General features: G+C 38.1%; 5 protein-coding genes across 5 annotated transcripts in view; 3 read left to right on the top strand and 2 right to left on the bottom strand.

The window, feature by feature from the left end:
* Window positions 1-12096, bottom strand: part of LOC126564519 (BUB3-interacting and GLEBS motif-containing protein ZNF207) — a 157221-nt gene extending 145125 nt beyond the window's left edge. Inside the window, exon 1 of the mRNA XM_050221584.1 lies at window positions 12085-12096. The gene's annotated coding sequence lies outside the window, so the exon portion shown is untranslated. The remainder of the gene's footprint in view (window positions 1-12084) is intronic.
* The window catches only part of LOC126564714 (cytochrome b5-related protein-like), a 253063-nt gene extending 232359 nt beyond the window's left edge, over window positions 1-20704 (top strand). Inside the window, exon 4 of the mRNA XM_050221808.1 lies at window positions 20693-20704. The gene's annotated coding sequence lies outside the window, so the exon portion shown is untranslated. The remainder of the gene's footprint in view (window positions 1-20692) is intronic.
* Window positions 1854-9283, bottom strand: LOC126565263 (ornithine decarboxylase antizyme). The gene is given in 4 exon segments (XM_050222427.1): window positions 1854-2378; window positions 2455-2503; window positions 2505-2628; window positions 9142-9283. Coding segments are annotated over 4 exon segments (768 nt in total). The 5' UTR covers window positions 9243-9283; the 3' UTR covers window positions 1854-1884.
* On the top strand, window positions 16771-17793 carry LOC126565182 (enoyl-CoA delta isomerase 1, mitochondrial-like). Its single transcript, XM_050222331.1, has 3 exons — window positions 16771-17007; window positions 17096-17242; window positions 17312-17793. Exons 1-3 carry the CDS (start codon window positions 16771-16773, stop codon window positions 17777-17779), a joined length of 852 nt encoding a protein of 283 aa, XP_050078288.1. The 3' UTR covers window positions 17780-17793.
* On the top strand, window positions 18260-20401 carry LOC126565851 (dynein regulatory complex subunit 3). The gene is given in 8 exon segments (XM_050223059.1): window positions 18260-18452; window positions 18455-18968; window positions 19030-19239; window positions 19315-19455; window positions 19524-19746; window positions 19811-20005; window positions 20067-20206; window positions 20287-20401. Coding segments are annotated over 8 exon segments (1731 nt in total).
* Window positions 20705-20968: the final 264 nt, after the last annotated feature.

The following is a 20968-nucleotide window of genomic DNA, read 5'->3' as shown; positions in this document are numbered from 1 at the left end:
GCTTACTTATTTTCCCTTACATGCGTTGAGATACATTCCCTTTTTTCGTGCCATGTGTTGGTTTTCAAACCATTCTCTTCTCATATACACCTTTATCATCTGCGTTAGTTTGATTTGATATCGACTTTCACTGTTCTACAAGCGAATAGCTTGGCCAGCTCGAATGCTGGTTCCGGTGCAGAGAGATGCAAATGTAGGAAATTCTGATACAAATTAAAGGATTACAATACCATCATCGATGGCGGAATCTTAGAAAATTTTGAAGAAATAATAAGGGAAAAAATTACAACTATGCATTATAGGTATAACATAAGTGCTTACATTCTAATAAATGTTGTGGAAACGTGCCAGAAGAAATGTTATCTTTCAGCAAGGTGTGAAAGATATCGTGCTTATATTGATTTATGCATAAGCATTTTGCAAGTAAATCGGTAAGTACTGATGTTTATATATATGTATATCTGTTTGGGTGTGTGTGTGTGTGTGTGTGTGTGTGTCAGAAACTAAACCAAGACTTCATAAAAGGATGTGGAAACATATCTGCCAAGCGCTACTAACTCAACATAACAACACAAACGAAGCTAATCAATTTCCTTCATTCGGCACGAGATCGATTATCAAATTTTTGTTCTAGTGTTAAATTTGTATTGCGAAGGGAATCGCTTTGCACAGACTTGATCTGTCCCTCGTTCGCTATCTGCTTTTATTGGCACTCGCACCGAAAGAAGAACTCTTCAATCTCGCGTTCGATTCGTTACTCGATTTATCGCGGTGTTTCTATAGGGCTTGCCTGCCACTGCTGTTATGTTGAATATTATCTCACATGCAAACATGTACCTATCGGTGGAGAACTCTAGCAGCTGGACCTTTAGTCTTGTCTTAGCGTCGTTTTTTCCTATCCTGATGTTTTGTTTGTTTTTAACGATTAATTTTTTCATGCATAACTTTGTAGTGTGGATAATTTGAATTTTTTCTCTTCGATATTTCTGATTTACGATTGTATGGTACCATCACGATATGCAAAAGAAAAGAAAAATCAATTCGTTGTAACAAACAATAAGTTTGATTTTTTTGTGATTTTTCTAGTTCTTTTTTTGTTTTTTTTATATATTTTTTAGTACTTTTTTGTATTACCAGATAGTAGCATTTCTCTTAAACAATTACAAATCGCAAGTATTTCGACTGGTTAGATCGTGATACCGATTCTGATGATGATGTTTTTTCTTCATTCTTAAGTTTTTCCTTCCCATTAGTGGTTCTACTGTTTAGTATGTAGTAATGTGTGTACGCTATGAAATATCCTTAACGTTCATTCGTTCATTGCTGTGAAGAACGCTGGGCCTTAAGCTGGTATTGTAATCTTCGAAAAGGGGAAATGTTATCTTCTTCTGGGCTTTGTATGAATATATGTCGCCTCTCCAGTTGCTGCGTCAAGAATGGGGTGAATAGATGGTTATTTCACTGAAGAAACCACTCACCAAGCGATTCGGTGGTATTTTCGCTGATGGTGATCGCGCATTATGTATATGTGTGTTTTCTTTTTTAATTACATTTGTGTACCATACGATCGTACCAAAACGGACAAACAATAACAGCACCGATTTGGAATGCAACGATCTCTGCCACCAATCGAAGCTCGGCCTATCATTTTCGTCCTTATCGTTTAAGAGCAGGCAAGAAGGTGTTTGAATGTGCTGCTCACATCCAGATCGAACATTATCTTTCTGTTTTTTTACACGTCGGTCTGTAGACACGAATTTCATTTTGATACGAAAGTAGCTACGCACGCCTTTCGTCCGAGATACTATGATCCGTTTTGGTGGTATTGGATGATGGTGGTAGTGGATCGGATCATGATGAAATGGAATTTCCCCAAACTCCTTACTACTCCTCGATGCTGTAGATCATGAAGAGATATTCGTTTCTCTGCTGCTCCTCGATGTGCGGTGGCGCTAGCGGAGATTTCGGGCTGAGTGGTTGAAACCCGACAAACGAAAACGTCCGCACCAGGTTCGGGCGGTCCAGTCGATCTTTGCGAATGCACAACACGACCGCGTCACATTCCAGCTTCTCTTCGGCAAACTCGAGAAGTGAAATGAAGGAATGCTTCGACGCCTCGTGTGACATTGCCGACGGTAGCGATACGTACAGAATGTTTTCGTTTGGATTGAAGACCGTCTCCCAGCTGCTGCACTTCTGCGGTGTTACGAAGAGCTTCAGCGTAATCGGTGTTGGAACGGATTGGCTCAACACTTCCTGTATTACGGCAGCTTCCTGGTGGTTCAGATAGTCGACGGTCGATTCGGGGAAATCCAGATCATAGTACTCAGAAGAAGCGGTGGTCGTAGTCGAATCGAAAGAATCCTTGCGATTGTATTCTAAAGGTAATGGAAACAATATTATTATTTATTGTTGGCACACGTACGTTTGGCACCGTGATTTGATAATACTTACCCTTCAAGGGAGAGGCCCTATCGTGATCGGTCCTGATTGTTGGGACATCAGGACCACCACAGCGGTCCTACAGCCAACGAAACACAGTAAGAGTCGGAGGCCGCCGAAGACGAGGAGGAGGAAGAAATCGTACGCTTACTGGTACGATTACTACTACTACTAAGACTTGGCTCACTGTAAAGAAATTAATCGTATCGACAAGAAACCATTAGCCCAACTAAGCATTACTCTAACATCATTATACAGTATTTCAATATGTCTTCTTCTTGAGTATAACGGTCTACTAGTGGGTAATGCCTGTCGTTGAATGGCTTACTAGACTTGTTGATAACCACGTAATTGGATGGACTATCCAATCCTTCACTACGGGGCAACGGTCCCGGATGAGATTTGAACACCGGTTCTGTCGTTTACTTTTTGTTGACTCTACTATCGGACTGTCCCTTTTCAATATGACTCTTTGTTTCAAATATCAAACATACTGCGAAATCCTGTGTATTTCACCATACCCCACCATAGGTCAGAGAGCTATTATATAAAAGAATGTACGGCTCAATCTTGATACAGCACCCGCATAGCCACACTGCTAACCTTACATAATACGATTAATTAATCGTTGCATATGACGCGATAAACTGTTTTCTAGCAGACTGTAATCATTTCTAATCAAATTGTAATAAACATTTGTTTACAAACACCAACGTAACAAGTTGTTTGAGCCCTTACATTGCCAGATTTGTTCTCTCCATTCTGCCGGCCGGTTCAGCCGACTCGGATGTAGCAGCACCAGTGGCAGCAACAAATGCAACAGTGGGCACTTTCATCTTGATGATAACGATCACACACACTTGTTCTTTGCAAACTAAGCACAAACAAAACAAACCAATCGACAGTAATTTATGAGGCCGGGCGCAAAACTTTGGTATTGCTTGTTATTGTGAACAGATTTGCACTTGAGACAATTTTTTCCTCTCTAAGTTCAACTCTTGTTGAAAAATTGTTAACTATTCGATCAAATCGAATGGTAAAAGTCAAGCTTGATTTCACAATCGAAAAAAAAAAGTTCAATTCACTGCACGAGAGCTTGTCGAGCACATAATAGAGCGCGCATTTTCTCGGACAAACGCCGACTGATTGTCTTGCCCGCGATCGTCGCCCGACAAACCTTCATTACTAAATGCATACTACTCACACCCATACAGTAATGGTCACACGAAATGTGCTGAATGTGCTTTTTTTACCAAACCAACAAGACAGCACCGTACGACGATACGGATGCTTCACTTGTGGTGAGCCCCCGGCTAGCGTATGTTTACGAAAACTAGCGACATTGTTTCTTCGGAGGTTCAAACATCACAACGAATAAAGCGAATACAGAGCACCAGAATACAGAGTACAGCACACAGCAAATATCGCCCGTACGATTTAGTTGCGATTGTGTTGAATTACTTACAACGATGTGCACACATGAAAAGGGTGACGCGCGGATGGAGTGTTGTGATGGCTCCCCGCGATCATTGATCAAATTCGAATGCGAGGTCAATTTTACTCCTTCCTTTTCGAATGAACAGTGTTTGATGCCAATTATAATAACATTGTAGAAGGGGGCCTCTCTCTGTAAATTATTCTGTAAGCCGCCCAGTGCGACTTTTCTTTTTCAAGACCTCGGTTGAAGGATTGACGGGATCGATTCTAGCAGAACTATGTTATGTAGGCTTGGGGGGTTACCATTGCTTTTTGTTGCTGTAAATTTTGATGTCATTCACAGGAATATTTGTTGCTTGCCATACAACTTTCTTGAGCGGTTTAATACCTAAACGTGAAAGGCGCATTCGTGTTTGCCATTACGTGCAAAAATCATTACAATAACCCCAACTGATGGCCTGTCGACTTCCACGCCATTTCGTAAAGGGGAAAGAGGATACGTGTCATTCTTGAGTATTTTTATCTCGATCACCATATTCGCGAACACGGTTTGTGTGTTTGTAGCAATCCCGTAGACGTGTAAACAATTTTACACACAGCAAGTGCTTTCCTACCACTCGCTTGTATTTCGTTGTCATTTTGAAAATTGCGCACTTGCCTAATTTCGGGGGATCCAATCCACCAGTTGTATATACTAGGGCACAAGAAGCGCACGGTACATCATTCCTCTAACGGAGAGAATAAACACTCACAGTCCCCTCCCCGCATGATCAACCTTTTTTTTTTGCTGGTGTGTTGGTGGTTGGGTTCCTTATGTACATTCATCAATTTGAAACGGTAGTAAGACACAAAACAAATCAGTGTATCGCGATTTGCGCGCGTCAGTTTGAGAGGCCGTTAGAGGTCGCGAATGCGCACGATGGTCAGGGATGGTGGGGCAGTATTTCGTTAAAAGAATACGAATAACTCGACGAATGAAGATCGAAAGGTACGTTAAATTTAGAAAAAAAAAATACACTCACAAATATACGATAGCTTTTCTTGCACACATTACTACAGTATTGAGGCTTTGTTTTACTTGCACGATTGCCGAGGGTATACGAGTACGTGTGGCAATAGGATAAGAATTCATTCCCTTCACTATCTTTCCCGGTTTACCGGGAAACACGGGAAGACTCCAATGAGCCAGGAATAACAATAAGCATGCATGGGGGAGTGATGTTGAAATTATCTTCCCGTTGCTGCAAACACGTGGTGCCTGTCTCTCTCTAAATTGCACGCGGAAACCAAACACGGACCTTTCTCGCCTTGAACTTGCGCCAACTCGTATGTGGATGCGAGGAAGCCACAAAATTGAACCGACCAGGTGCAGCAGGAAGGCATAGTGTGATTTTACGATCAACCATGCATCGCGCCAAGCTAAGGGAAAATGAGGCGCGTGAGTGTTATTATTTAAAAACGAATCCATCCATCCATCCCATAATATTGAACAAAGGAAACAGCACAGGTTCATTGCCATTTGGAAAATTCGCTTCATTCTTTGTGGAGGAAAATGAACAAAATTTCTTTAGAACAAGCGCAACACATTCTTATATTGAAGGTACTGCACATCAGCAATCTCAAACTTTATTGTGAGAGATAATAAAATTATTTGGCGCATCTAATCCTCTAATCCTTTTTTCCTGTGTAGAACTCCAGTATATTACAACGAAAGCAACGCTTAAAGTAGCAAAGCAGTGTTAACGCTTGTACTATTTGTATCCCCCGTTGTGAGGATTGACTATCCAACTACGTGGCATCAGCAAGTCTACTAAGCCATTCGGTGGCTGGCCTGTCCCAGTAGGTCGCTGAGCCAAGAAGAAGAAATCAGATGAATAATTATTTTTTGCGGAAATTGTAGTCCTCTTCATGATATTGTTGTGTAGAGGGGAAAACTGGACTGCCAACTCCTGCAAAAACATACACTGTCATGCTTTTTATTCAAGTAGATTTAAAGAAGCTGCTAATTTCGTTTCGTTTCGTTTTTGTTAGTAAACTAGTTCCACTCTTATAACTTTCCAAACAGGAACTTTCCCATCACTAATCCAGTTTCAACATCCCGCATCTTGACGATGGTGATCGCATCCCAAAAACCGAAGAAGCACTCATTCAAAACTCTTCATTCTAATAGTGACTTTCTCGATATGCATATCCGAAATCTGGCATGCACCATCCAAAATAGAGGTCGTATTTAGCAATACGACCTCTATTGTAGTTTACCTGCTTTAAGTTAACTTGTCCCAAAGTGCTCAGAATATATATTTTTATATTGCAAGTTACGCTTGGTGCTATTCTAATTCTCCCTACAGATTTTACCATATCGAAGCGATTTAATTTGACGGTTGTCTCAACATCGATTTGCGGGCCACTTTGGAAGGAATCAACATCGCCATATGTTTGACATGTCTGCACTACACCCCATGAACACGTGAGCAAGATAAGCACCGCATTGTGCGCGTATTTTCTTTTCACGCTGTGTTAGTCGATGCGTCAATGTGTGTACATTTAAAATTAAACAGCTACCTTGCCATGACGTACGCCGTGCGGCCACTGTTGAAAAAAGAAGCAGACATATTTCGAGAGGCACATACATACCGGATTTTATTTTGCAGCCAAAAATAGTTCCAAAAGTATTTCAGCAGTATTGCGCGCGGATCGCTATTAACGAATGGCAGACAGGAAATACATGTTTAATGAACTCAGGCTACTACTACCACGGGTATTTTTTGGACAAAAAAAGTAATTCTAATGTTTGTAGCGTTGTTCCTATTCAAACCATCCGTGTTATGATGGAATTCTAGCTTAAGAAAAACCAACAAAAAAATCAGAGGGATGTGGCTGAGCCATTGGCCTAAAGAAAGAATCGTTAATATTTTTGAACATCTCCCATGTCTCCTTCATCCGACGAACGGTATCGTTTACGGTATAGAAAAAAGAAACATTTGTTTTTATTTTGAATCGAATCCGACGCTTCTTACGTTACATCTCTCATGAGGATCGCACACAAGAAGAAAACTGCCCTTTGGGAATATTTTGGTGGTGGGGGAGTTATGCCGAACACGATACCAGAAACTGATGTTGACGAGCGTATTACGAATAATACAAATTTGCCAAAACTGTTGCCGCGAGGTCTCTCAAGGTGAACCATCGTAAGACAGGCGGGGAGACAAGCGGCGTGCCCTACACCGTCTGTGACGCAGTTGGAACGTTGACAACGAGCGAAAAAAAGCTTGTGTCTTTCAAGTTAATACTGCGTTGCTTATCAGTTTTTTTTTTATACAATCACACTTAGGGAGAGCGGTCTGTATGTATGAATTTTTGTATACGGCGGCTACACACATCTCGTGTGGTGCAACAAATTAACGAATGGCTCCACATTCGCGAGATAAGATAAACGGTAGACAACACAGGAAGCGAGCGTCTGCCGTAATACAGATATAAAGAGGTGTTTCTAATGTTTATGAACAACCCAATTACAGGTTTTCCCTTTGGAGTACGATTTCTTATTCTTCTTTTTCTCTGATTGACGACCTACTGCGACATGCCGGCCATCGATTGGCTTACAATAATTGCTGATACCACGTAGTTGGATAGTCACTCATCGCTACGGCGAAATGATACGGATGGGATTCATCACCCTTCGGGTCGCCCCCATGGTCTCATATGGCTACCGAAAAAAAAAATCATTATTGCAAATGTATTTTTAAAAATTCCTTATTTCTTCATCATCAATCGTGTCTCTATGCGCTAGTCAATGTCTAATGAGATTATTAAAAATCATTGACAATCAATCAATGTCTAATGAGATTATAAAAATCATTGCGAAATACTGCCCCCAACGTTCAATATCAACCGATATTTGTTGATCAACCTATCTTGAATTTGTTGATCAAGCTATCAACGGAACGCGATGACTACATATTTTCCAACCAATTAAACTAATAGTAGCCATTGATGGACGCACACTGTTTGGTGCGCTGATGCCCTGATTGATCGGATGGAGTGTTCTACAGTCAATCTTGTTGTAACTGCTCAAATCAAGTTTGGATTGTTGACGAATGTTGAGGAACATAACAGCTCCTCACGAGCCAAAACTCCCTGTTATTGGGGAGGGAATGGTTCCAGACGGATCGTGTAATTCCCTGTTGTGTTACCAAACATTGTGATCGCATTCGATGATCGACGCGGCTCTAAAAATAGAATGCATTACACACACTGAGTGTTCAAACGGTATACGCTTAACGAAATGGCGTCGTGCACTATCAAAGATGAACCTAGGCAGATGGGGTCATCTGTCGATGGTGACGTCCCTGAAAATGGTAGTTTCTGGATGTAGGAAGTGAAGCGATAACTCGCTTTGAAGCCATCATTCGATCACGAGCGATAATAGAACTGAAAAGTGAAACGATGCACACTATCGCTTTTCGTGCTACACTCTCTTTCGCATCTTCCGCTAACGAAACTTATCTCCATAGTAACGCATCGAATGATCTAGATGCGCATTCCGTTGCATCCAGAGGAAACAAAAAAAAAAAAGTTCCATATTCATAAAAAGAATAAAGCAGGCTTTGCACTGGCAGTAAATATTTCGCACACATACCACAATGCCTTTGAACACTAACGGTATATGACGACCTATACCAACACGTTCGTTATTGAATCATCCCACATTTTCTTATCGCGAATTCTGTGACACGCGTGAAATCAGATCGAACGATATTTGGAACAAGCTACAACATTCATATGGACCAACAAAAACAAAACATTGCTTTACGAAAACATATTCGAATCGTTACGAATTTCCACCGTTCGAGTACGCAGACTCTAGTTGGAAACGTATAAAAAAATACTTTCGCGATGCAACCAACTAACACATACGTGCCATTCTCACGCACACGGTGACGCACAAAGTATCGTAGCGCGTACAAGGCAAACAAAATGGCGATATATTTCCTGAAGGGATGTTCCAAAAGGCAAGTAACAATCGAATACACACAGTAAACTTAATTTTACCACAATGATTCGTAGCACGGATGCATATCAGTGGTTACACTGCGACATTTCGAACATTCCTTTGTTTATATTTGGTAGTAAATTTAGATTAATTTACCAGAGGAAGCTGTTTCGCAGGCCCATTTCCCCTAGTTCGCACCGTAACACGTAGCACAACCTTTGTTTAAAATCCGCTAGAATAGCACTTTACTTAGAATTAATTGCACTTACCGCATGTTAAAACTTAACGACGGCATTTTGCTGGATGAGAATGGTTGTTGATTTTCTTTACTTTTAATTCTGGAGCTGCTGTAGCCACGGGGATAAATCATCACTTGCTTGCACAACTTTATGTTGGAGAATAGCTGAACCAGTCAGCTGTCAGGTTGTTATCAACTTTCTAGATTGACCCAAGTAGCAAAAGGCTTTCGAGTAGCAGCCGTGCGGAAGGGTTTGAACGAATCGAGCACATTTTGCTGGAAAGCGGTTAATGATAACCTGGAAGTCGAAAAATGATGTAACAAAAAAATATTTCAAATTGCAAAAAATGTAGGCTGGATCCATTTGAGCAAGTAAACTGAGGTTTGATCATATTCCTGATTGATGCCTTTACACATACGATAATATAAGTGGGAACATTTAAGTCGGTCAAGTCTGACGTGTTAGCCAGCAGTCTCAAGGGGAAAATATCCACATTTCAAAAGCACTATTGAGTGTTTTTACAAACAATGAGAATTAAACAGTAAAAAAAAAACAAATAATGAAAGGATTGAAATATCAAATTATATTTTTATAGGCCATTTGCTTAAAGCTATCCTGGCCATATTTAGATTAAATTTTCGTTCAATGAAGATTCTTTGTTCTGTTTAATTTTTCATCGAATTTTTGTTTTGCTACAACAACATGCGAGGGTAAAAAACATTGTTCAAATGGTTTTGGTTTGGGAATACTTTTTAACTTATTTCAAACTGCACATGGCGCAGTTCAACAAATTTTTTGGCGATGGTCTCGCTTGTATTTTTCTGTAATGCACGATACGGTTGAGACGGGGTGCAAATTCAATTTCGTGTTTCATTGGAACAGTCTCGCTTGCAAACTATGCACGTGTGAAAAGCGCCAATAAAATTTGAGATGCAAGAGCGAGGAAGCGCTACAAAGACACTTTGTGTCTTTAAATGTATTTATTTTGCTCGTAGGGAACTTTGACCCAGGTAACAATTTCGTAATGGCTTTTTGACGTTTAACGTTATTTACATTTTGGTTGCGGCACGGAACACTGCTGTAATTAGTAAAAGTTGTTTTCCACACAACAGCCATTTTCCAAATTGAAAGGACGCTAAAAATCTTCTTCAATAAAAACCCGAAAATACTAGTGAAACATAAACCAAATACGACCGGACAAAGACTAAACCGACAGGACTAGGACGGACTAATCACGAACGAATAAAAAGTTTCAAGGTAAGGACTATAGTTTAAAAAAAAAAAGGAGCCAAAAAAACCCGCTAGAGAAGGACGCCTTAAGGATGGGGGTCGACGACGACCCTGGTGGAGGTAGGATCTTCGGATCCTACTTCAGCATTTTAAACGAAGAAAGAGGGACAAACAACAAAAAGCGGAAAAAAACAAGGCTAAACCTAGGAGAAACACACGACCCAGAAGAAGTATACTTGATAGTCGAATGCACAACCCCAGGAAAAACCTTAGCCACATACAACCCATTCCTCTTCGCCAAAGCGACCGAACTAGCAATCGGAAACAGGCCACTCCAAACCAACCTTTTACGAGACGGCAGAATACTCATAAAAGTAAAAAATAGCAATGAAGCGAAAAGACTAGAGAAATTAAACCTTAGACACGGTGACAACACAACAAATATAAAAATATATGAGCACGAAGCGCTAAACTCTACCAAAGGTATAGTAAGATGTGATGCCTTCAGGTACCTATCGGAACAAGAAATTTTGGAGGGGTTAAAGCAACAAAGAGTAACAGAGGTTGTCGTGATGAAAAGAAAAAACATGCAGGGCGAGTACACAAACACCAGAACGGCAATAATCACATTTAAAAGTACAAGGCTGCCAAGATCGATAGAAGTAGGGTTCTACAACGAAAGAGTGGAACAATATATTCCAATGCCAATGCGTTGCATGAACTGCATGCGTTATGGGCATACAAAAAAAAGATGCAACCGGGAAAAAGTGTGTGCTAAGTGTGGAGACGCATATCATGGAGAGTGCAACAAAAACCTTAAGTGTAATGAATGTGGGGAACCACATTCAACACTAGATAAAGAGTGCCCAGTATTCAAGGACGAATACGAAATTAAAAAAATCCAAACAGTGAACAGAATAACCATGAAAGAGGCAAGACGAATAAGAAGGGAAACTGCACCAACAGTACCAAGAATGTACACAAACAGACAATATTCCAGTATCGTGAAAGGAACCCCAAACAATAACAATGTCAAATCAACAGAAAAAAGAACAAACCCAAGTAACAAATCCAAACAGACAGAAAATAATGAAAGCCCAACAGAAATGTACCCAACCCAAGAAAAAAAAATGATCACAGAAAATAGAAAAACAAATACAGAAAAACCACAAAAACAAGAATACTACAACACAGGAAAAATGCCAACTCCGGAAAAGAATACCTTCAGTGACACAGACGTCACTCTCAGTGAAACAGAAATCTTCATGAGCCCAGTAGACAAAAACGTAAATCTGGAAATATCTCCATAAAAAAAAAGTAAAGCAAATCAAAGAAAAAAAAAAAAAACCAACAAACACATACACACAAAAAAAGAAAAAAAAAATTAACACAGGAACCCCATACAAAAAGAAAAACACTAAACACATATAAGCCAACACATAAATACACACAAAACAAATAAAACCATCATAGAAAAATGCATAAAATAAAAATCCTACAAGCAAATATACAAAGTATCAAAAGTAACAAAGAGGAAATAAAACAATTAATAGTAAAAGAGGAAGTTCATATAGCGTGCTTCCAAGAAACATGGCTAAAACCAGAACAAAACTTTAGCATACCAGGGTATAACATAATAAGAAAAGATAGAATAGACGGATACGGGGGAAGCTGCATCCTAATTAAAAAACAATTAAAATACAAAGTCAATGAACTTCAAGATGTAACTGGAAACATACAAACAGTTCACATAAATCTCATAGATGGAAACACTCACATAATAACAACATATATTGCACCACAAATAAGCACAATAGAAATGAAAAACCACATAAATAAAATCATCCACAACACATCAACACACAATAATATAATAATAACAGGAGATTTCAACGCACATCACACTTTCTGGGGAGACGATAAAACAGATAGAAAAGGAGAAATAATAATGGAGGAAATAGAAAACTCCAACCTAATCATAATCCCAAACAACACATACACACACATACCAACAGACACAAACAAAAGACAAACATCCATTGACCTCACTATAGCATCAAACGAAATATACAATCTAATCAAGAGAAATATCAGAGACCAACACATAGGACACAGCAACCACAAAACAATAGAAATTATAATAGAACAAAACGCAAAAATCGAACCACATATCGTATTCAACAACAACAAAATAACAAAAGACATAAACCTTATTGATACAAAAAAAATTAACACCATAAAACAATTCAGCAATCAAGTTAAAAAAATCATTAAAAACAACAAACACAATACACGCTTCAAACTAAAATCATGGTGGAATGAAGAAACTAAAACGGCTATGGAAAACAGAAATGCGGCAAGAAGGGATTTCAATAACAATAGATCCATAGAAAACGCAATAGAATACAGGAAAAAGTCAGCTATATTAAAACAAAAAGTGAAAAAACAAAAGCAAAATAATTGGGAAAACACCATAAATGAAATAAACGAAAATACAGATTTAAAGGAATTATGGAACTTAGTAGGAAGAATAAATAATAACCAAAATAATACTCAACAGTCCAATAAAGAAAACAATTTAATACACAACGACAAAACGAAAGCAATAGAGTTCATAAAAACAAATTTCGTAGACAACTCAAGATCCAAATTCAAGATAGATATTAACGTAGTAGAAGAACAAAGAACAGAGCTCATTAATACAGAAATATGGGAAAAAATTCTAAAAAGAAAAAAGAACACAACACCCGGAAGTGACAAAATAACATACAACATGCTAAGGAATATCAACCACAAGACCTTAGAAAAAATTATAGAAGAGGGAAATGCCATGTGGAACAAAGGAGTTATAAAAAAACACCTTAAAGAAATAAAAATTATAGCCATTTGTAAACCCAACAAAGACGCACAACTGATCGAAAACTACAGAACAATAGCCTTGATACACACAATAATAAAAATATTCAACTCAGCTGCCTTATTGCAACTAAACAAACACATAGAAAACAACATGATACTCCCACAATTTTCCTTCGGATTCAGAGCAAAAAGGACTATAAATCAATGCATCAATTACATAACCAATGAAATATACCACAATAATAGAAAAAACCTAAAAACAGGAATAGCCTTCATAGATCTTGAAAAAGCCTACAATAACGTAAAAACAAAAGTCCTCATCGAAAAAATGATGGAATCGCAGATACCTTGCCAGATTACCAGATGGGTTAAAGCATTCTTAACAAATAGAACCATAACAATTGAAAGCAACAACCAAACTATAAAAAAACTCATAACAGATGGCCTTCCACAAGGCGACGTCATGTCCCCAACTTTATTCAACCTCTATACCAAAGACCTTCACAACCAAATAAACAACCCACAAACAAAATTGATACAATACGCGGACGACTTTGCAATTATAACTCACGGAAAATCACACACAGAATTAGAAAAGAACCTCCAAACAGCACTAAACAAATTCATCGAGGAAATCACAAAAATAAACTTCACTATAAACACAACAAAAACCAAATTCATGACCTTCAATGAAACAACAAACAGGATAATTCTAATCATACAAAACAATCCAATCGAGGAAGTCAATACATACAAATACCTAGGAACAATAATAGACAAAAAACTTACATTCAAAAAACACATAGAACACATAAAAAACAAAGCAAATAGCAGATTAAACGTACTGAAAATACTATGCGCCAGGAAAAACAACCTCTACCCACACAAAGCCCTAACAATATATAGAGCAACCATCAGAAACATACTGGAATCAGGGTGCTCCTTCACAAAGAATAGTAATAAAAATAACCAAAACAGCTTAATAACTACAATACACCAAGCAATTAGGAAAGCGACAGGATGCACTAAAACTACACCAATAAATACTCTACACGCCATTGCCGCAGAAATCCCTTTTCAAATAAGAAATGAATTTACAACCAAAAAAGAACTGACAAAAAACATAGTATTCTCTAAACCTATAAGGCTACAACTCCTAAAACACCAAAGAACGAATTACAAAAAAAGAAAGAAAACATACCAAGAAAATTTATTTGAAAAAAACATCCAAATATACACGAATTTATACTTAGCCACAAACAACAACATCCAGGAAAAAATCACAATAGACACGTCACTCACAAACGAAATAGGAAAAAAAACTAACAAAGACAAGGAAACAATGAAACAAATAACATTGAAAAAAATAAATCAAAATAATCAAAATAGACCCAATATCTACACGGACGGAAGCATATGCAACGAAACAGCAGGAATAGGAATATACATAAAAACAAAAAACATTCACGCATATTATGACTACAAAATAAAAAACTACGCGTCCATAACCTCGACAGAAATAATTGCTATACACGAAGCGCTTAAGAAGGCAAACGAAATGAATTTATCTCAACCTATAATATATACAGACAGCCTTACAGCATGTAAGATAATACAAAATGCACAAGATGAAATACTAATAGAAGAAATAATACACAACATAATAAAAATAGGAGTAAAACTAAAGGCAGAGATAATCTGGATTCCATCTCACACAGGAATAAGAGGCAATGAAATAGCAGATGAGCTTGCCAAAAAAGGCACAATAACAGAGAACATCATTAAAAACAAATTCAGATACACTGACGTCATAAAAATATATCAAAAAGAAATGGAGAAACAGACACAAGAATGGTATAAAAACACAACAACAAGCAAAGGGAAAAAATTCACTGATTTTCAAAAAGACTTCCAATTTGAGTTATGGTACAAACACACAATATTAACAGCCAAGGAAGTAAAAATAGCAAACAAAATATTAACGGGGCATGACTTATCGGAATACTGGCTACACAAAATGAAAATAATTCAGGAAGGTAACTGTGATACGTGCAACACACCAAACACCGGTTGGCATAAAATTTTTGTATGCCCAAAGTTTAACAGACACAAAGACATTACCAAAGAAAATCTCATTAAAAACTGGCAACTCACATCCGGAAAGATGATCAAACTAATAATAGACCATTTAGAGAAAAACAAAATAGAAATATAAAAAAGCATAGAACAACAAAGAGAACATCGAATAGAGAAAACAATAGACACCGATCACCAACAAAAAAAAAAAAAATTAATAATAATAATACATACATACAAGCCAAAACCAAACAATAACCAGTCAGCACAGGACAGTATGAACTAAACAGGTATATAAAAAAAAAAAAAAAAGATCTCAAACTCTAATCCATACATAGTATTTATTACACAATAGCCATATAAATTCAGTTTAACTGTACTTAATTTATTTTTATTTATTTATTTAGTTGTATTATTATTTTTATTTTATTTAGTTGAAATTAGAACTAGGAAATAAGATAGGTAAAAATAGGATAAGATTAGAAAAAGGAAAATAAGAAAACCACACAAAACAATAGGCACACAGATATCCTATCCCTTCCACGAGAAGAGAAGAGGATATTAAAAAGAAAAAAAAAAGAAAAAAAGGGAATACCCAAGAAACAAAATGCAAGGTTGGGGTTGCAAATTAATACCAAAGAGGTTTTTTAGGCTATATCAGGAGACCTATTGGTACAAAATCATTTTACAAACAGACACAAACTCTTAGAAACGAACCTCTAGTGCACATTTGTGAACAAATAACGTACAAAGAGAAAATACAAGAGTTTCAAACCACACACAGGAAATAATATATACAAACACAAAAACAATAGGAATAAAAAAAAAAAAAAATAAAATAAAAAATAAAAAAAATATAAAAAAAATATATATATATAAAATAAAAAAAAAAAAAGTAAAAATACGTACACAGAAAAAAAACAAAAATATATATATACGTAGTAAGTAAATAAATAAACAAAAACAACAAACACATACAAATAAACAAATATACACATTTTTATAAATACACAATCCAACAGGCAAAAACTCTCCTTACCATGAACTTAGACACGACAAGACACACAAAAGACATAGAAACGAAGACAGAGACATAAACAAACATAAAAAGAAACAAAAACAAAAACAGAAAAGCAAGAGAAATGGACACATGTCCTCTCTTTCTACCATGCAGTATGCCTCTGATTATGAGTCTTTGACATCATAGGAGGATACAACCTGCAACCAAGAAGAAGAAGAAGAAGAAAAAGTTGTTTTCTTGTCTAAAGTTAATTAATTTGGTTTTTTGCGTTAGTTTATACGCTTAAAAACCATTCCGTTCCCTTTTTGTTTGTTACACAACTTTACAGGTAAGGTTCATGTTATTTTACGGTTTAACGTTCGTATGCATTGATAAGAGCCAAAGTCCAAAGCTAATGCTTGGTAGCTGCAGATCATCGATACAATTCAACTATTTTATTTTAGATCATTCAGTTCCATTTCAGCGCACACAAAATGCTGCGTGTTTTTCAACGAGCCTCTCGCACGATAGCCCCTGCTGCTCGTACGTTTAGCAGCGAGGCTGGAAACAACAAGTTGGTTCTTACGGAGATTGACGATAAAACGGGATATGCCACTGTTACACTAAACCGTCCGCCCGTAAACAGCCTGAATCTGGAACTGTTGAAAGCTATCTCGCAAACGTTGGATGACCTACAAAATAATAAATCCCGCGGAATGATACTGACTTCGGTATGAGTGGTTCACAACCGATCACATGCTAACTACATTGTCGGACCAAGGGAGCGAGTTTTATGGTTATATTTTGTTATGCTTTCAGTCATCCAATACGGTGTTTAGCGCTGGTTTGGACATAATGGAAATGTATAAACCGAACCAGGACCGATTGAGGGACTTTTGGTCTACACTGCAGGATGTGTGGTTCAAGCTGTACGGATCTCCGTTTCCTACCGCTGCAGCCATTAACGTATGAACTCGGCATTCTATGCGTTCGACAGCGATACTGAAACATGTATTCCCATTCCATCCGTTACAGGGTCATGCACCAGCCGGTGGATGTTTGCTATCCCTCTGCTGTGAGTATCGTGTCATGTGCCCAAACTACACGATCGGACTGAACGAAACGCAACTGGGTATTGTGGCACCTACCTGGTTCCAGGCATCGCTTCGCAACACTATCTCCCGGCGGGAGTCCGAGCTGGCTCTGACGCTAGGGAAAATGTACACCACGGACGAGGCACTGAAAGTTGGCATGATTGATGAAGTGGCCGAGAACAAAGAGAAGGCCCTGGAACAAGCAACTAACTTTTTGAATCGATTCCGCAAGATTTCTCCTATGGCACGTGCAATGACGAAACAAGCGCTGCGCAGCAAAGATATTGTTGAGCTGGAGGATAATCGGTCCCAGGATATTGATCTATTTGTTTATGCCGTCAACCAACCAGCAGTCCAAAAGGGATTAGAAGTTTATCTCGAAAGTTTGAAGAAAAAGGCTCAAAAATAAGTGGAGTGGCGTAGCAGCATGTGTGCTCGAGAAGTAACATCCGCTTAGCATTTGTCATTACATTTTTTTTCCATATATAGAATGTGAACGAAATATATATTTTTTCAATCAATCTTACAAAATCCGTGTTTACTATACCAATATCATTTCTCAATTGACATCTCATTCATTGTTCTGTTTATTTAGTTATTTAGTGATTTAGTTTGAGCATTTTTAAATTTAGTTGATTGCTTTTTTTCGATCTCTAAATCCGCGAAAGAAAACAAAATGCAATAAACTAGCATGAAAATACATCAACGGTCGAAAATGCAACGAACCATGTCGTTGCCATAGAAATGAATAGTGTGTTTTGTTGGAATAGTGTGTTTTGTTGTACAAACAGTTGTACAGTTCAATACAAATGCAAGGGTCGTGGAAAAAGTTCTCTCTTATTGGTTTGAACAATAATAATACCGTGGTTTGAAAAATAGTTTGAAAAAAATGGGCGAAAGCAGTTTAGCAACAGACTCATCTTTCAATAAAGAGCTGGAACCTGGCGTGATCAGCAATGAAATGCTGACCAAAGCAATTTTAGAACAGGGCCACAAAGGAGAAGCGGGACGATTGGCCCAGTTGAATCAGCTACACTTGGAAACAGTTACCGTGATAAGGCTGGAGTTTCAAAGTAAGCAAAACAACAATGCCTTAATCACAGCACTTACTTAACTGAAGCAATTCCACTTGCAGACATTTTGAAAATCGACCACCTGTGGGTTATGAAAAATTTGGAAGTTTTATCGTTATCGTTTAACAAAATTGATAAAATTGAAAATCTTTCGCGGCTGCCCAAGTTGAAAGAATTGAATCTTTCGTTTAACTTTATCGAAAAAATCGAAAACCTGGACAAGCTGGAAAATTTAAGAATTTTGTCCCTATACGGTAACCGTATTAAACGGATCGAAAACATCGACAAGCTAGAGCGTTTGGTAATACTAAGTGTTGGACGTAATACCATCAACACGCTGGATGGGTTGGAGCGTTTGAGATTTTTAAAAGATCTGCGATCGCTCAACCTGGCGGAAAATCCAATTGCACAGGATACAGCGAAGCCTTTACGATTGTATCTGGCAACTTTGCTGCCCCAGCTCAAATACTACGAATACGTGCTGATAAGACCAGTAGAGCGCGACGCTGGAAAGGAAAAATTTCAGTAAGTATTCGGAGTGGCTGTTTCTCTACATTTTAACAGGATGATAACATATAAATTCAAGACGAGAGTTGATTGACATTTTGGAGCGTGAAAGAATCGAGATCATAGAACGTACGAATGCCGCCAAGGAGCGTGATGACGAAATACGGCTGTCGAAAAGTTTTGTAGAGCATTTGAATGGTCATCAGTTGTTTGAATCGCTCTTCCAAGGAGATCCGGAAGGGGCTGCCTTACTTAGCATTGGAGCTGAAGCGATAGACTTAAAGAATGAGTACGTATTCGCATAATTGTGTTTGCAATTTTAGCACAAAGGCGATTTGTTCGTTTGTTTTAATCACTGTTGCAGCTATCGAAACGAAGCCTACTCCTTTACACAGAATATATACAAGATGGGCTTGGAGCAGCAGGACAAACGGCAAGCAGAAATTGAACTGTACAATAGATGCATACGGGATGAACGGAAGAAGGCACAGTTAATGGGACAAAAGTAAGATTTGTACATGATACGTCGTTCTTGCGATTTGTCTGCCATTAAGATGTTTTCTTTCATTTTAGGATCATCAACAATTTCCTAGAATCGTTCAAGAATTTATACAAACTAGCAAAGGAAATTGTGGCCGGATTGAAAGGTCGAGATTTAAACAGCAAAACCTACAATGCCGAAACGGAAAAGCTGCTCGATGATCTAAATTTGTGTAAAAGTGGCTTCAATTCACTGTTTGAGGACACCTGGCACACCCTGATGGGTATCGAGATGCAGCTTTTCGAAAGAACCGAGGTTTACCATCAACAAATCATCTTAAAGGCATGACATATTGATCGTTCATATCTTTTACTTTCAGGAAGGAAATTCTACGTTTGAAAATACTATAAAAGAAATGACCAACGAATTCATTGAGATGGCACAGGGCCAGTTTGTGCTGTTGCGAGAGGCGGAGATAAATTTTAGTGATGCGCTCGTGGACACCGTGCAGCAATTCGTTACGTTCAAGGCAGCTTCAGGCCAGGCGGATCAATTACCCGACGCCCTGAAGGAGGTAAGCGTTAATATGAAGAATGATAGTGGCAGATAACATGCTTTCTGTTTTTATTTTTCAGTCATTGGATGATAAAGACGTCATTAGCAATATGGCGGCGGGCATGCGTGATCAACACATGCAGCAGATCGATGCTCGGGAAGATAAACTAATCACCCGAAGCCGTAACTGGGTCAAAGAACTGTGCGATGATCTTCAAAAGTATGTTACAATAAGTGCAACAAATGCTGATGCAATCGTTTTCTATTTGCAAAAGCTAATTTCTCTTTTCTTCCGTTTAGCTCCGAAATCAAACGAAACAGAGCCAAAGTGCTAGAGATCACTTACTTTTTGGACCAACATCGTCAATCTTTTATGAGCGCATTGGACGAAGTAGCAAGCAAGCTGGAAGTGTAGTATGGGCCCTTTTTTTCGCATTCAGATAATATTTAAAATGGAAGACAATACGTGTTTGCAGATTTTTGGAGGTTGTTTACAATTACGATAAATTATAGACAAAATATAAAACAGTTTTTTTAAATTTCGTAAGTGACGGCCTGGCGCAGCTTATTACACAGTTTGATTATGAAAAAGGGCGTTCTGACATAATAAAAAAAAAATTAGTACACATTGAATACTCGTTTTTGCAGTTAGATTGAATAATAAATGCTGTCGCACGATGATGTACTGGGACAGACTGTGGGTAAGGTGACATCGGAGTAGATCCTCACACGACAGAAACGAGGTTCAAATCTCATCCGGATCGGGCCTCCGTAGTGAGGCCTCTGACCATCCAGGTACGTGGTTATCAGCAAGTCTATAGTAAGCCATTCAATGGTCGGCGTTGACCTAGTTTAGTTGGTGAGTCGTTAAGTCATAAAGAGAGAGAAAAAGAAAAAAAAAGAGAGAGAGAGAGAGATAAAGAGACCATCGTGTACTTGTAATCTCTATTTTTTCACTACAGGAAAAAACAAAATATGAGAA

This window comes from Anopheles maculipalpis, chromosome 3RL (genome assembly GCF_943734695.1).
Source record: "Anopheles maculipalpis chromosome 3RL, idAnoMacuDA_375_x, whole genome shotgun sequence".
Taxonomy (NCBI): domain Eukaryota; kingdom Metazoa; phylum Arthropoda; class Insecta; order Diptera; family Culicidae; genus Anopheles; species Anopheles maculipalpis.
Note: the sequence above shows the minus strand (reverse complement) of the source record. Positions and strands in the feature narration are given on the sequence as shown.